Source organism: Pongo abelii, chromosome 3, assembly GCF_028885655.2.
Source record: "Pongo abelii isolate AG06213 chromosome 3, NHGRI_mPonAbe1-v2.0_pri, whole genome shotgun sequence".
Taxonomy (NCBI): Eukaryota; Metazoa; Chordata; class Mammalia; order Primates; family Hominidae; genus Pongo; species Pongo abelii.
Genome location: NC_071988.2, coordinates 3538110 through 3551262, shown reverse-complemented (window position 1 = coordinate 3551262; position 13153 = coordinate 3538110). Strand labels below are relative to the sequence as shown.

Here is a 13153-nt window from a genome sequence, read left to right as displayed (position 1 = left end):
TTTGCGTGCGTCTGTGTGTACATCTGCGTGTATCTGCTTACGTTCTCTCAGCATCTGAGATTCACCCAGGCTTTTGCGTGGATCAGCGGCAGACTCCTGATTGCTGCGTGGCGGCCTGTTGTGTGGGTGTGTGCCGCGTGTGTATCCAGTCCCTACTCAGGAGTGTTTACGTTTCCAGTGTGGGTTGCAGTCAGGATCCATTTCTCCCTTACCTTTCAACATTATTTGCTGCATAGGCTTTTTTCTCTTAATTTGGCGCCTTTGTCAGAAATCAGCTGACCTACCTGTGTGGGTCTCTTTCTGTTTGTCCTTACGCTCTTGCCATTGCCACACTTTAGACAAGGTCTTGCTCTGTCGCTCAGGCTGGAGTGCGGTAGCGTGATCTCAGCTCACTGCACCCTCGACCTCCCATACTCCAGCAATCCTCTCGCCTCAGTCTCCTGAGTAGTTGCTGGGACCACAGGCGCGTGTCACCACACCCGGTTGATTTTTTTTTTTTTTTTTGTAGAGACGGGTTTCACTATGTTTCCCAGGCAGGTCTTGATCTGGGCTCGAGTGATCCTCCCGTCTCAGTCTCCCAAACTACTGGGATTACAGGTTGTAGGTGTGAGCCATGGTGCCCGGCTGCCACACACATGGAGTTGGCTACAGTTGGGTTTATAATAAACCCTGAGTCAAGGTAATGTGCATTTTCCAACTCTTCTTTTTAAAGATTCTTCTGGCTGTTTATGTCCTTGGTGTTTCCATATACATTTTACAATCAGCGTCTCAATTTCTACCAAAAAAGCAAGCCTTCTGGAATTTCAGGAGCAATTCCCTTGAACGCATTTTTGAATACCTTTTTCCGAATGTCTTGAATACACGTTGGGAAGAATCGGCATCTCAACAGTCTCCAGTGTCCACGCGTTGACTGCCGTGTGTGACTCCAGTCGGCGTCTCAACAGTCTCCAGTGTCCACGCATTGACTGCCGTGTGTGACTCCAGTCGGCGTCTCAACAGTCTCCAGTGTCCACGCGTTGACTGCCGTGTGTGACTCCAGGTATTGAGTTCATCTTCAACTTCTCCCAACAATGGACTAGAGTTTTCTGTGCGTGTGTCTGGCATGTTTTCCTTTAGATCTAGTCCTAGGTGTTCGATACGCTCTTGAGGACTGTGTATTTTTATTTCATTTGTCACCTGTGCGTGGTGCTTTAATCCGTGCCCTAAACTCCCGCCTTGGCCATGGTGGTGTTTCTGTGGACTCGCGGGGTTTCCGTGTGCGCACGCGTGACCTCTGTCTGACCGTGGCTTTGCTTCCCCTCGTCAGTCTGTGCCTCGGCTTCTCACTGCACTGGCGAGGTGAGCCGGCGCTTGCTTATCTTACTCCCAGTCTCGGTGAACATGGGCTCGGTCTCTCCCGGCTCAGTGTTGGGTTTGCACTGGTGCACTTACAGGCGGAAGAGCTTCCTCATTTGCTGAGGGCTTTTCCTGAATCCGTGTTGAATGTAGTCAGCTGCCTTTCCTGCACCTAGTGAGATGCTCATGAGGTCGCTTCCTTACCGCATTACTGTAGTGAATTACGCTGACTTGCATATGCCAAGATGACCTGGCATTTCCAGGTAAGTCTCTGTGGCCATGGTGCATTGGCCTTTTCTCTGCATGGCCAGATGAGATTTGCTCATACCGGGCTAAGGACTTCCTGTGTAGGAATGCTCATGAGGGACACTGGGCTCTGATGTTTATTGTCTTGTCATGTGATGTGTCTATCATGGTTTGATATTGCATTAAGTTGGCCTCCTGAAACAAGTTCTGCCATACTTTGTATAGGATTGGCATTTTTTGTTTCATAGAGATTTGACGGGTGAAGCCATCTATGCCTGCCATTTTCTTTTTGCTTAGGTTTTTCATTAAGAACTTGATTTTTAAAATAGACATGAGGCCGGGCATGGTGACTCATGCTTGTAATCCCAGCACTTTGGGAGGCCGAGGTGGATGGATCACTTGAGGTCAGGAGTTTGAGACCAACCTGGTCAACATGGTGAAACCCCGTCTCCATTAAAAATATAAAAACTAGCTGGATGTGGTGGTGTGTGCCTGTTATCCCAGCTACCCTGGAGGCTGAGGCAGGAGAATCACTTGAACTCGGGAGGTGGAGGTTGCAGTGAGCTGAGATCACGCCACTGCACTCCAGCCTGGGCAACAGAGCAAGGCTCTGTCTCAAAAAAAAAAAAAAAAAAAAAGACATGAGGCTTTTGGATTTTCTGTTTCTTCCTTTGTCATTTTTTTAAAGATAGGTTTGCCGCAGAATTTCATCTAAGTTATCAAAACAATTTACATAAATCGTTCACAGTATCCTCTGCAGTGATGTCCATTTTCATTCCTGCTCTGGGCCATTTGTGTTCTCTTTTCCCCCTGATCACATTAGCTAAGAGTTTATCACTTTTACAGATATTTTCCCCAAAGAAACGTACTTTTGGGTTCATTGATTTTTTTCTATTGTTTTCTTTTTCGTTGACTTTTGCTCTTTTCTTATAAATTTCCTTTCTTCTACCTATTTTGTGTTCAATTTGCTGCCCTTGTTTTAGGTTCTTATGATAGAGGCTTAGATCGTTGATGAAGAATATGAAAGAATGGGATAGTACAGTTAAAAACTTGGTCTACTTATGCCCATTAGAGAAAACATTCTTAAGCACACATGGAATCTTTTAAAAATGGACCAGGTACTAGGACCCAAAGCAAATGTCAATAACTCGCAGATGATAATGTATAAATATATGATATGTAGGTAAATAATACAAATCACATTATTTGGCCAGAGTGCAATTGAGGAGGAAATCAGTAACAAAAAGACAATTAAATCCGTTTGATTTTTTTGTTTTCGTTGTGTAGTAACTTGCACTTCCTTGGTGCCAGAGGCGCAACACCTTTTTGTCTGCTCTTGGCCATTTGGGTGGCGTGTTTGGGAAGGGCCTACTTAATTCTTTTGCCTATTTAAAAAACTGGGTCTTGGAAGTCTTGTCTTTTTTTTTGAGTCAGGATCTTTCCCGCACAGGCTGGAGTGCAGTGGTGCGATCATAGCTCACTGCAACCTCAAACTCCTGGGCTCAAGCGAGCCTCCCACCTCGGTCTCCTGAGTAGCAGGGACTATAGGCATGTATCACTATGCTCTGCTAATTAAAAAAAAAGGTTTTTTTTTGTAGAGACTGGGTCTCGCTGTGTTGCCCAGGTTGGTCTCGAACTCCTGGTCTCAAGTGATTCACCTGCCTCCACCTCGCAGAGTGCCAGGATTACAGGTGGCGAGAGCCGCCACACCCAGCCTGGTCTTAGAGTTCTTTCTAGGTCTAGGTGTGAGTCCTTTCTCAGATATGTGTTGTGAATAATTTCTGATCCTCTGACTTGCTATTTTACTTTCTTAATGGTTATCTTTTGGAAAGCAAAGCTTTCTGGTTGCATGAAATCTAATATTTATTTTTTATTTTTCCATTCTAATGGTCTTTCTATTTTCTCATCAAATTGAGACTTTGGGGAAACTAAACAGCAGCAAACCAGGATATATCCTCTTAAAAACAGCTCTAGCCGGCCGGGCGCAGTGGCTCATGCCTGTAATCCCAGCACTTTGGGAGGTGGAGGTGGGCGGATCATGTGAGGTCAGGAGTTTGAGACCAGCCTGGCCAACATGGTAAAACTCCATCTCTACTAAAAATAAAAAATTAGCCAGGCATGGTGGCAGGCACCTGTAATCCCAGCTACTTGGGAGGCTGAGGCAGGAAAATCGCCTGAACCTGGGAGGCAGACGTTGCAGTGAGCCAAGACCGCGCCATTGCACTCCAGCCTGGGGGGCAAGAGCAAGACTTCGCCTCAAAAAAAAAAAAAACCCAGCTTGAGCCAAGTGTGGGTGGCTCCCGCCTGGAATCCCAGCACTTTGGGAGACTGAGGCGGGCAGGTCACTTGAGGCCAGGAGTTTGAGACCAGCCTGGCCAACATCACAAAATCTCATCTCTACTAAAAATACAAAAATTAACCAGGAGTGGTGGCAGCATCTGCCTATAATCCCAGCTACTTGGGAGGCTAAGGCACGAGAATCACTTGAAGCTGGGAGACAGAGTTTGCAGTGAGCCAAAATCATGCCACTGCTCTCCAGCATGGATGACAGAGCAAGACTCTCCCCAAAAAAAAAAAACAGCTTGAAAATTAAAAAATATCTCAATAATTATGAGATGCAGTGATTTTTTTTTTCTTCCCTAAGCTGGGTTTCCAGGTATCTCTAGGTTCAGCTCCTCCGGGGCTGGAAGTACATGAAGGGCAGCATCGCCCACCTTGACCAGAGCAGGCTCGGAGCAGGGCAGTGGAAGAGCTGGTCCCAGCTCAGCCCAGCCTGCTGAGTCAGCATCCATCCGAAAGGTCGTCTCTACCCAGGAACTCGGTGGCTTCCAGCTCCACCCTAACAGAAACCGCCCCAGCATCTTGCAGAGTTGTAATCCAGGGTGGCGGTATAGATGGTCTTGGGGTGATAGTGGTGCTGAGGAGGCGTGTGGGCTGGTGGTGCAGCTGGGAGCACACCTCAGCCATGGTGTTATGCCAGGTGCGGTTGGGGAGGCAGGGGACCTTCCGGCCACAGGAGGCCCCTGCCAGGCACAGGCAGCTGCACGGTGTGGAAGAAGTGCCGCTCGGAGTTGTGCTTGACGAGGAAGTACACCTCACTCCTCTCAGTGGTGAGGGGTCAAACTACTCCTTCCCAACAATGGGGCCAGCAGCCTGGCAAGGGCTAGGCACCGGGGAGGGATGCTGGATTTGGAGCTGGGGGGAAGGGGTCACCCTGCATTGGGCTTCAGTGCTCCGGGTGCCATGCCTGCTCCCCCACCACTGCCACCGCAGCCGCCATGGGACCCCAGGGGCTGGGGCTGAAGAGCAGCCTCAAGCCAGGCTGTCTGGGACGCGGTCGCCCTTCTTCCTCGTGTCCATGAGCTCAGGCACAACCTGCAGCTTAGCCGGCCCACCGTGGCTGCATGCGTGGCAGGGCCCGGGCCACCGTGGCTGCATGCATGGTAGGGTGTGTGATTATTTTAGCCTCTGGTATCACTAGCCATCCCTAAAGTCTCCAATGGTGTGTTCCTGTCTTTCCCTCTGCTTCACTTGTGAGGTCATGTTGTGTTCTGTTCTTTGTTATTTTTTTTCTTGAGAGGGAGTCTTGCTCTGTCGCCCAAGCTGGAGTGCATTGGCACGATCTCAGCTCACTGCGACCTCTGCCTCCCAGGTTCAAGCGATTCCCCTGCCTCAGCCTCCCAAGTAGCTGGGATTATGGGCACCCGCCACCATACCCGGCTGGGATTATGGGCACCCGCCACCATACCCGGCGTGTGTGTGTGTGTGTGAGTGTGTGTGTCAGAATCTCACTCTGTTGCCCAGGCTGTGTTTGAGATGGAATCTCACTCTGTGTGTGTGTGTGTGTGTGTGTGTGTGTGTGTGTCGGAATCTCACTCTGTTGCCCAGGCTGTGTGTGTGTGTTTGAGATGGAATCTCACTCTGTTGTCCAGGCTGCAGTGCAATGGCGCAATCTTGGCTCACTGCAACCTCCACCTCCTGGGTTCAAGCAATTCTCCTGCCTCAGCCTCCCAAGTAGCTGGGGTTACAGGCCCCCCACCACCACAGTGGGCTAATTTTTGTATTTTTAGTAGAGACAAGAGTTTCACCATGTTGGCCAGGCTGGTCTCGAACTCCTAACCTCAGGCAATCCACCCACCTCGGCCTCCCAAAGTGCTGGGATTGTAGGCATGAGCCACCGTGCCTGGCCTAATTTTTCTATTTTTAGTAGAGACAGGATTTCACCATGTTGGCCAGGCTGGTCTCAAATTCCTGACCTCAAGTCATCTGCCCACCTCGGCTGCCCAAAGTGCTGGGATTACAGGCGTGAGCTTCCGTGCCCAGCCTGAACTGTTAAGTGTTTGTTTGTGAAGAATTATTTGGGGGCCTATTTGAGAGCTGTTATATGGATCATCCTCCTGGAGAGGGTTCTTAGCCTCTGAGACCAGGTTTGGGGCTGAGGCTTTCTGACCCACACGAGTTATGCTGACCCCTGAAGGGCTGCAGGCCAGACCTTGCCAGGTGAGCACTTGCCCCGCTCACAATCAGGATAGGGCGAGGGGGTTAGTACCGATTCACCCTGAGGGCCTAGATTTGGGGGCTTCAGCTTGCTGCAGATAGGTGAGAGTCTGAAGGGAGCACCTGAGGCTGGGCTGGAGCCTGGTGTCCGCCCCACCCTGCTGGACTGGCCATGCCCTGGGGCAGCAGCACTGGGTGCTTGGCGCTCACGAGCTTCCTGGGCCCCTGTGTCCCTCACTTCTCCCTCGTTTGTACCTTCCTGGCTTGTCAGATTCCCACAGCTCTTAAGGAGAAAGTCAGTATTTACTGCAGCACGTCTGTTTTCAGTGTGATGGTTCGTCCGGGTACCCTAGTCTGTCATTGCTGGAATTGGAAATCTCTGTTGTCTGCTGCTGTTTTATGAAACAAGCGTGTGAGGTTATAAGTTTCCCTCAACATACCACACTAACCACATTTCCCTAAGTTTTGATGTATAGTATTTTCACTGCCATTCAGTTCAAAATATTTTCTCATTTCAAGTATGATGTCTTCTTTGAGCCATGTGTGTTTTTAAGTTTCTAAGTGTACTTACTTTGGCCGGGCGTGGTGGCTTACGCATGTAATCGCAACACTTTAGGAAACTGCGGGGAAGGATCGCTTGAACCCAGGAGGCTGAGGCTGCACGTCACAGGGAGAGACGGGCCACGGTGTTGTACGAGCTTCGTGTTGATAGGCATTTAAGTTGGTTCGGGATAACGTGGCCTGCCTGGCACTGGTATTCCCAGAGTCACACATGCTCACCCAGCATGCCAGCGTTGGCTGCTTGGGACATGGGGACAGCGAGGTCCCCACACCCCACATGTGAGCTGCTGGTAGCTGGGCTGAGCCCAGGTCCCATCCGTGTGTGGGGCGTGAGTGTGCGGTGCCATCGGGTCTGCACGGGCCCCGCCTGGTCCCGGACACTCCAGGCTTCCTGCAGCACGGGTGCCGAGAGGGACCAGCCTGGGCCTGCTGAATAGGCGGTGGTCTAGGGTAGAGGCTCCTGCTCTGACAAAAGGGAAGGTGAAAGGCAGGAGCACCAGGAGGGGCAGCACGAGGACAGGGCGTGGGGTGGCAGCCGAATGGGTGGTGCAGCTCGAGGGCAGTGGGCCGAGGCCGGGGCAGGCTCAGGCCCAGGTATGGAAGCCCCATGCAGGCACAGGTTGGAGTCCAGGGTGCCTGAGACACGATGGCCCGTGTGCTCCACCTCCTCACATCTTCAACAGCTTTGCAGAGATGACCCTGTCGGGCTTTGGCTGCCAGTCACAACTCCAGGGGAAGGTCAGGCGTTTGTCCAGTCACAGCTCTGGCCTCGAGTGGCTGTCCTGGGCCAAGGGCAGCTGCCCTGAGATCAGAGCTACCCGGCCTTGGCCAGCATCATCCCTTCCCACGGCCCCTCCACCACACAGTTGGGACCCATGGGTGCCGGAGACAGCATGGGCCATCACAGCCTCCCCGGGCACTCTGCTGGAGGCCTGGGTATACCTGAGCCCCATACCGCGCCCACCCGTCGTACCCTGGCCAGGTCTGACTCTGACCCTTGCTTCCTGGCTTCCCACAGCCGTGGGACCGGCCCCAGCCCCACATCCACACTCTTCCTGTGGCTATTATTTCCCCAGGACATGGCCTGGCCACTCCATCGTGCCAAGGGGATGTGGCCCAAGGCACACCCAGACACACTGGGTCTAGGCTCCAAACCCGCCCCCACAGCCCCACGATCCCATCGGCAGCAGAGGGGCTGACCCTTTCTCCCACTTTGTGAACAGGAAGCCTGAGCTCCAGCAGGCCAGCGTCACGGGGAAGGGTGGGGCTGTGCCACCCAGGTTGCATGTCTGAGCTGGTGCATGCGGCCAGCCCCGGAGGTGGACATCTCAACTCTGCCCCCCTAAGGGCCTGACACGGCTGTAGCCCTGGACCAGGGTGCAGGCCATGCCTTGCTCCAACTTGCAGCTGAAAGTCTTGTCCGTGGACCCTCCAGGCTGAGAGCCCAGCCCTGCCCTGTCTGTCAGAACGCTCCCCAGGGCCTTTGCGTCTAAGCAGGAGGTCTCTGTCCTGGCCCCAGCTGGCTCCGGGTTGACCCTGCATCCTGCCGCCTTGACACCAAGCGTCCTCAGCAGTCACATGCGGAGCGGGGGCGCCAGGAGGGCCAGTGATCTGAGCCTGCCCACTGAGGGCCCCGCTGAGCAGCAGTGGCAGCTGCCTGCCGTCCCTGGGGCAGGCCAGCCACAGACTCTCTGGGTCCTTGGTGGGCTCCTGGGGGAGGGGCGGGGGAAGGACGGGCAGGAAGATGAAAGAAAGGGATGAATACAGGTGGAGCCATGCAGAGCAGAGAGCCCCATCTCCAGGAGCAAGGCGGGGGGCCCACCCGGTGCTTCCTTCTGCCACAGGGGTTGAGGGCATGCAGGACGCCCACCACCTATGCACATAGCCCCGTCAGCTCACCATCCCCCAGGCCACAGCACCGCACCGACGCAGGAGGAAGCCCCAACCCCGTGCCACCAAGGAAGGCAGCTCTGCTCGCCCCGACCCCGAGCACCCCCAGGTGAAGACATTAGACCCATGTCCAGGAGCAGAAACCAGGAGAGAGAAAATAAATAGGCATTGTCAGAAACAGAACAGTCACAAGTTTAAGCTCTTTACATGACTAGCTGTAATAGGTCCCAAGAAGTGGAGCAGCCAGGAGGCTGGGAGAGTCCAGGCTCCGTCCCCAGGTGCAGGGTGGTGGTGGTCCAGGCAGGACGGCCAGGAGGCGGGGAGAGGACGCCAGGAGTGTCCGAGCCGCCAGTTTCAGGAGCGGGCGTGGTGCCGACAGTGGGAGTGGGCACTGGGGAGTGGGCACTGGGGCCTGGCTCTGCAGGGCCATAACACCCAGGTGAAGGGATAAGCATTTTGCCAGGACACGGCTGTCATCCATGCAGTCAGCCCCAGGGTGAGAGGGCAGTTTGCATCCCAGGCACCACAAACCATGCTCCCAAACTCACTCCTGGGCAGCGGCCTCTGCCTGAGACGCCACAGCAGCGACCAGAGCTGCCTGATGCCTGGAAGCAGGGCCTCCGTCGGCCTGGGGTCCAGAGCAACTCTGACTGGCCATGCCTGCTGCTGCGACTGGGGGCTCCCTGGGGACCAGGCCACGGCCAACAGAAGGGGCCGGCCTGCCAGGGGCCGCGGGGCGGCACAGTACGCCGGGTTTGCGGTCCACTCCTGGTGCTGTGACCTCACTGTGGGGCTGCCTTCCTCTGCTCCAGCTCCAACAGCTGCTCCTCCCGGGCCTGTGCGTGTCGCGCCCCCACTCTGTGCGCCGTCTCAGTGGCCGTGATGTCAATCTGGGCGTAGAGGGAGGCGCCAGCCCCTGAAAGAAGTCTGTGGTGAACGGCAGCCTGCGCCCCCAAGCCACCCCGCCCCGTGACCCTGCCCTCCACACCAGTCCCCCAGCCAGGCCCTCGGAAGCATTTGAGTGGGGACACCCTCGGGATGTGACCCGGCCAAGGATGGAGTTGGGGACGTTTGCCTCCTGGCGGGAGGCTGTAGTAAGAGCTCCCTGGCCAAGGGCTGCTGGGTGGGGCTGGGTGGGGCTGGGTGGGGCTGGGTGACTCAGGGCCCTGAGGCTGTGGTCCCAGCCCCCCACTGTCAGGGCCTCCACGCAGGGCGGGGACCCACCTCGGACACCCTCACTGGCCTCCTGGAGCTCCAGGCCCATGTAGTGCAGCTGCTTTCTGGAGGAGGGGCTGATGGGGATGTTCACATAAGTGGGCGACTCGCCACGCGGCGTCTCTGGCCCTGGGGATCCTGTGGGGGGAGCGGCTGTGAAGCCCTGGTGGGGACCAAGAGCGGCACTGATACCAAAGATTGTGCAGTAAAGAGCTGCCCACCCTGCCCAGCCCCTCCTCCCCGCTCCGCCTCTCCTGCGCCTTGTAGGTTCCCGCTCCGTTTTCCTGACCATCCATCTTTGGCCCAGCGCTGCCCCATCCTGAGGCCCCCCCCACACTGTCCACTCCTGGTCCAAGTACCCACAGAGCAGAAGGAAGCACTGGCCCCTCCACTGTGCCGCCTCTCCTGCAGGAATTGCCGACCCCCCATGGGCCCCCCAAGGCCCACTCTTCTGTCCCTGCGCCCCTCGCCCCGCACCTTCCCGACTCTCTCCCCACTAATCACCCCTCCTTGGCTGTCCCAGCACCTTCTCTCCCTAACCCTCCCGGGCCAGCACAGCCCTGCTTTGTCCTGGCCTCCAGCACCTGCCCCTCACTGTCCTCCTGGGTCACCCCACCTGCTGCAGGCTCCAGGGACCCCCTCCTCTCCTGTGCACAGGCCCACGCTCCCTCTGCGTCCCCTCCAGGACACCCAGGTGCCCCACACCCTCACCCCCCTCATAGGAGCTACTCCCTTCCCCCTATCCCCTTCCTAATAGCTGTTGGTTCCGTCTGCAAACCCCATTGGTGCTGGGAAGGGCAGAGCAGGAGCAGGATAGGAGGGGACCCCACAAGCCCGGCTGGGTGGGACTTGAGGCAGGCTCCCACCTTAGGGGGCTGGATGCACACTGGCCCCTCCTCTGCAGGCCTGAGGGCTCCGCACCACGGGCACCGAGGTCCTACAGGAAGGACCCTGTTCTCCAGTGCCTCCTCCCACTCCTGTCATCAGGACCTCGTGAGGGAACGCACAGCCACATGAGGCAGGGGAGGTGACAAGTCTCCCACCTCATTCCCTGAGCCAGTGGCTGGGAGACACAGCCAAGCCCCACCCGCGGTGACCTCCCTACCCCCAGCACACTCTCTGAGCCAGTGACTGGGAGACACAGCCAAGCCCCACCCACGGTGACCTCCCCACCCCCAGCACACTCCGAGCCCTCAGAATTCAGGTGGGGACTGGGATCCAGGGGGTGACAGCCCTGCAGGTCAGCCTCCCTGAAACACCTGCCTGTCCGGGGAGGGGCCTGGCTCAAGGCTGGGCCTCCCTGCCCCAGGGATGCATCCGCAGTAGACCTAGGTTCTCCTGTGGCCACCCGCTGCCTGGCACCTGCAGCAGATGTCCACTCTGCCTGGCTCCTCTCACCCTTGTCCCCGTCACTCCCTGCAGCAGGGCTAGGGGTGGGGAACTTTCACTTGCTTGCTCCCAGTGGGGAAACTGAGGCCAGAGAGACCTGACTCGCTGATTCTGCAGGCAGCAGCTGGGACAGAGCGAGATGGAGCCCAGGTTGATGCGGGTTCGCTCACCTGATTCCATGAACTAAAGCAACCAACACAATTCTGCCCCAACCCTGCCTGGCCCCGAGGCCCTGGGGAGACCCCCCCTCCTGCAAATGTGTGGTCCTGCAAACGTGGCTGGTCCCCTCTCGGAATGCCAGGACCCCTTCATCGAGATGAGCCACAGAATATAGTGGCCAAGTTCTGGTGCCCAGACAGGCACCTGGGCCAGCAGGGACAGGGGCATCAGGGCCAGCTGCCTAGAGGAGGGGGCACTGCTGAGGGGCTGAGGCCAAGAAGGGGTGGTGGGAGAGGCAGGTGTGGTGAGGGCCTGGGGAGAGCTGAGGGAGGGCCGGGGCCTGGTGTCTGGAAAGGGGGCCTCGAAGCCAAGGGACAGAGCCGGGACTTGCCCACGTGGGGCCGGACACCCCCCCGCAGCCTAGTACCTCGTTTTAGGATTGCATCCGTTCTTCCAAGGGTGGGCGGTGAGGGGCGAGGGTGGAAGCAGGAAGCAGCCTGAGGTCTGACTGCAGGGAAAGGGGACAAAAGTTCCCAACACCACCCAGAGTCGAACGGGGGCTGTAAGCAGCGCTGGGCCAGGGGCGTGTCCATATCTGCATCTCCCCCAAGGCCACTGGCTCCAGGGCCCTCAGTGCTCCTCCTCCCGTCCCCTCTTTGGGACTTGGATTTTGCTTCGGCTTCTGTGAGCATCACATCCAGTACCTCGGATACTCTTTCGGTGAAGCAGCAACCGGGAATCAGCTGGCCCTTCTGCGCCCTCCTCCCAGACCCTGCCCTGGGCTGGCGGCCTCACACTGCCACTCGGGCCTGGCTCACCTCTGTCCCATGACAGACCCCAGGCGCCCCTCCTGAGCCCCCGGCCTCTGTGGAAAAGATTCACGTCCTCCAGCAGATACTGGGCCTGTCCCCTTGATCCCCACACCTGTGTTCCAGGGCACCCCTGTCTGGGTAAAAGACATCTGAAGGGTATGGGTGGCCTCAGGGAGGCAACAGCAGGCTGCCCAGGAGGACCTTTGGGGCAGGGCTGGCCCCACCACCTCTGGTCTGGTGGCCGCCTCAGCACCCTGGACTGCAGGGATCAGTGTCCAGCCCAGGGCCAAGGCTGACCAGCGGGGGCTTTCCCAAGCTGCCCCTGCCTGCCTGCTGCCCTGCCTCCATCCCTGGGTGTCCCCTCCAGGCCTGCCTGAACCCTGCCCCCCTGTAGGTGCCACCTGCCTGGGAAGAAGGGATTGAGGAATCCAAGGTTCAGCCCACAGTGGCTCCTACTTCACAGGGAAACTGAGGCACAGAACTGGCCCTGATGCCACCCATCCACCCCAGGCCAGCCGCCCTCACCTCCAGCCTCTCTCAGCCCTGCCCAACCTTCAGCAGGGCTCTGTCCCCAGTGACTGCCAGGCTTCTCTAGGGAGACCCTGGGGACCGGCACCTTCCCACTGTCTCCCTGCCTGGCCCTCCCTCCCCACCTGGCCCCAAAACTGCACCTGCCAGGGAACCAATGCCCTGTCCCTGGCCGAGTCGCTTACCACCAGCCCAGCCTCCACAGGCCCCCTCCGCTCTCTGAGGACACAGGCCGTCCTCTCCTGAGCTGGGGCTCCTGGACCCCAACCATGACTGCCTTCCTGCCATGCCCCCTCCCAGGAACAGGTCCACACTCAGGGCTTGGGGACCTACAGACCCCAGTCTGTGTCTCCCAACCTTCAGTCCATCCTCCAGCCACCCACTGGGCACTCTCAGCAGGTGCTCCTGAGACAGGCCACACTCATCCAGGCCACATGGAGCCAGCAGCCTGCCCTCTACCCACTGCCCTGCTGTCCACACCTGGGCTGGGACTCAACCCCACTGCCCACTGCCACCCAGCA

The 13153-nt window shown here is 57.0% G+C and overlaps 1 protein-coding gene and 1 long non-coding RNA gene across 2 annotated transcripts in view; one reads left to right on the top strand and one right to left on the bottom strand.

The window, feature by feature from the left end:
- Window positions 1–954: 954 nt before the first annotated feature.
- On the top strand, window positions 955–8708 carry LOC134761253 (uncharacterized). Its single transcript, XR_010139591.1, has 3 exons — window positions 955–1039; window positions 6695–6769; window positions 8484–8708. It is a non-coding gene; the product is annotated as an uncharacterized LOC134761253 (long non-coding RNA).
- DOK7 (docking protein 7) overlaps window positions 8702–13153 on the bottom strand; it is a 37122-nt gene continuing 32670 nt past the window's right edge. Inside the window, exons 9-11 of the mRNA XM_009239758.4 lie at window positions 12096–12110; window positions 9754–9897; window positions 8702–9445 (exon numbers count right to left, since the gene is read on the bottom strand). Coding sequence (XP_009238033.3) covers window positions 9312–9445; window positions 9754–9897; window positions 12096–12110 — 293 coding nt within the window. The 3' untranslated portion in view covers window positions 8702–9311. The remainder of the gene's footprint in view (window positions 9446–9753; window positions 9898–12095; window positions 12111–13153) is intronic.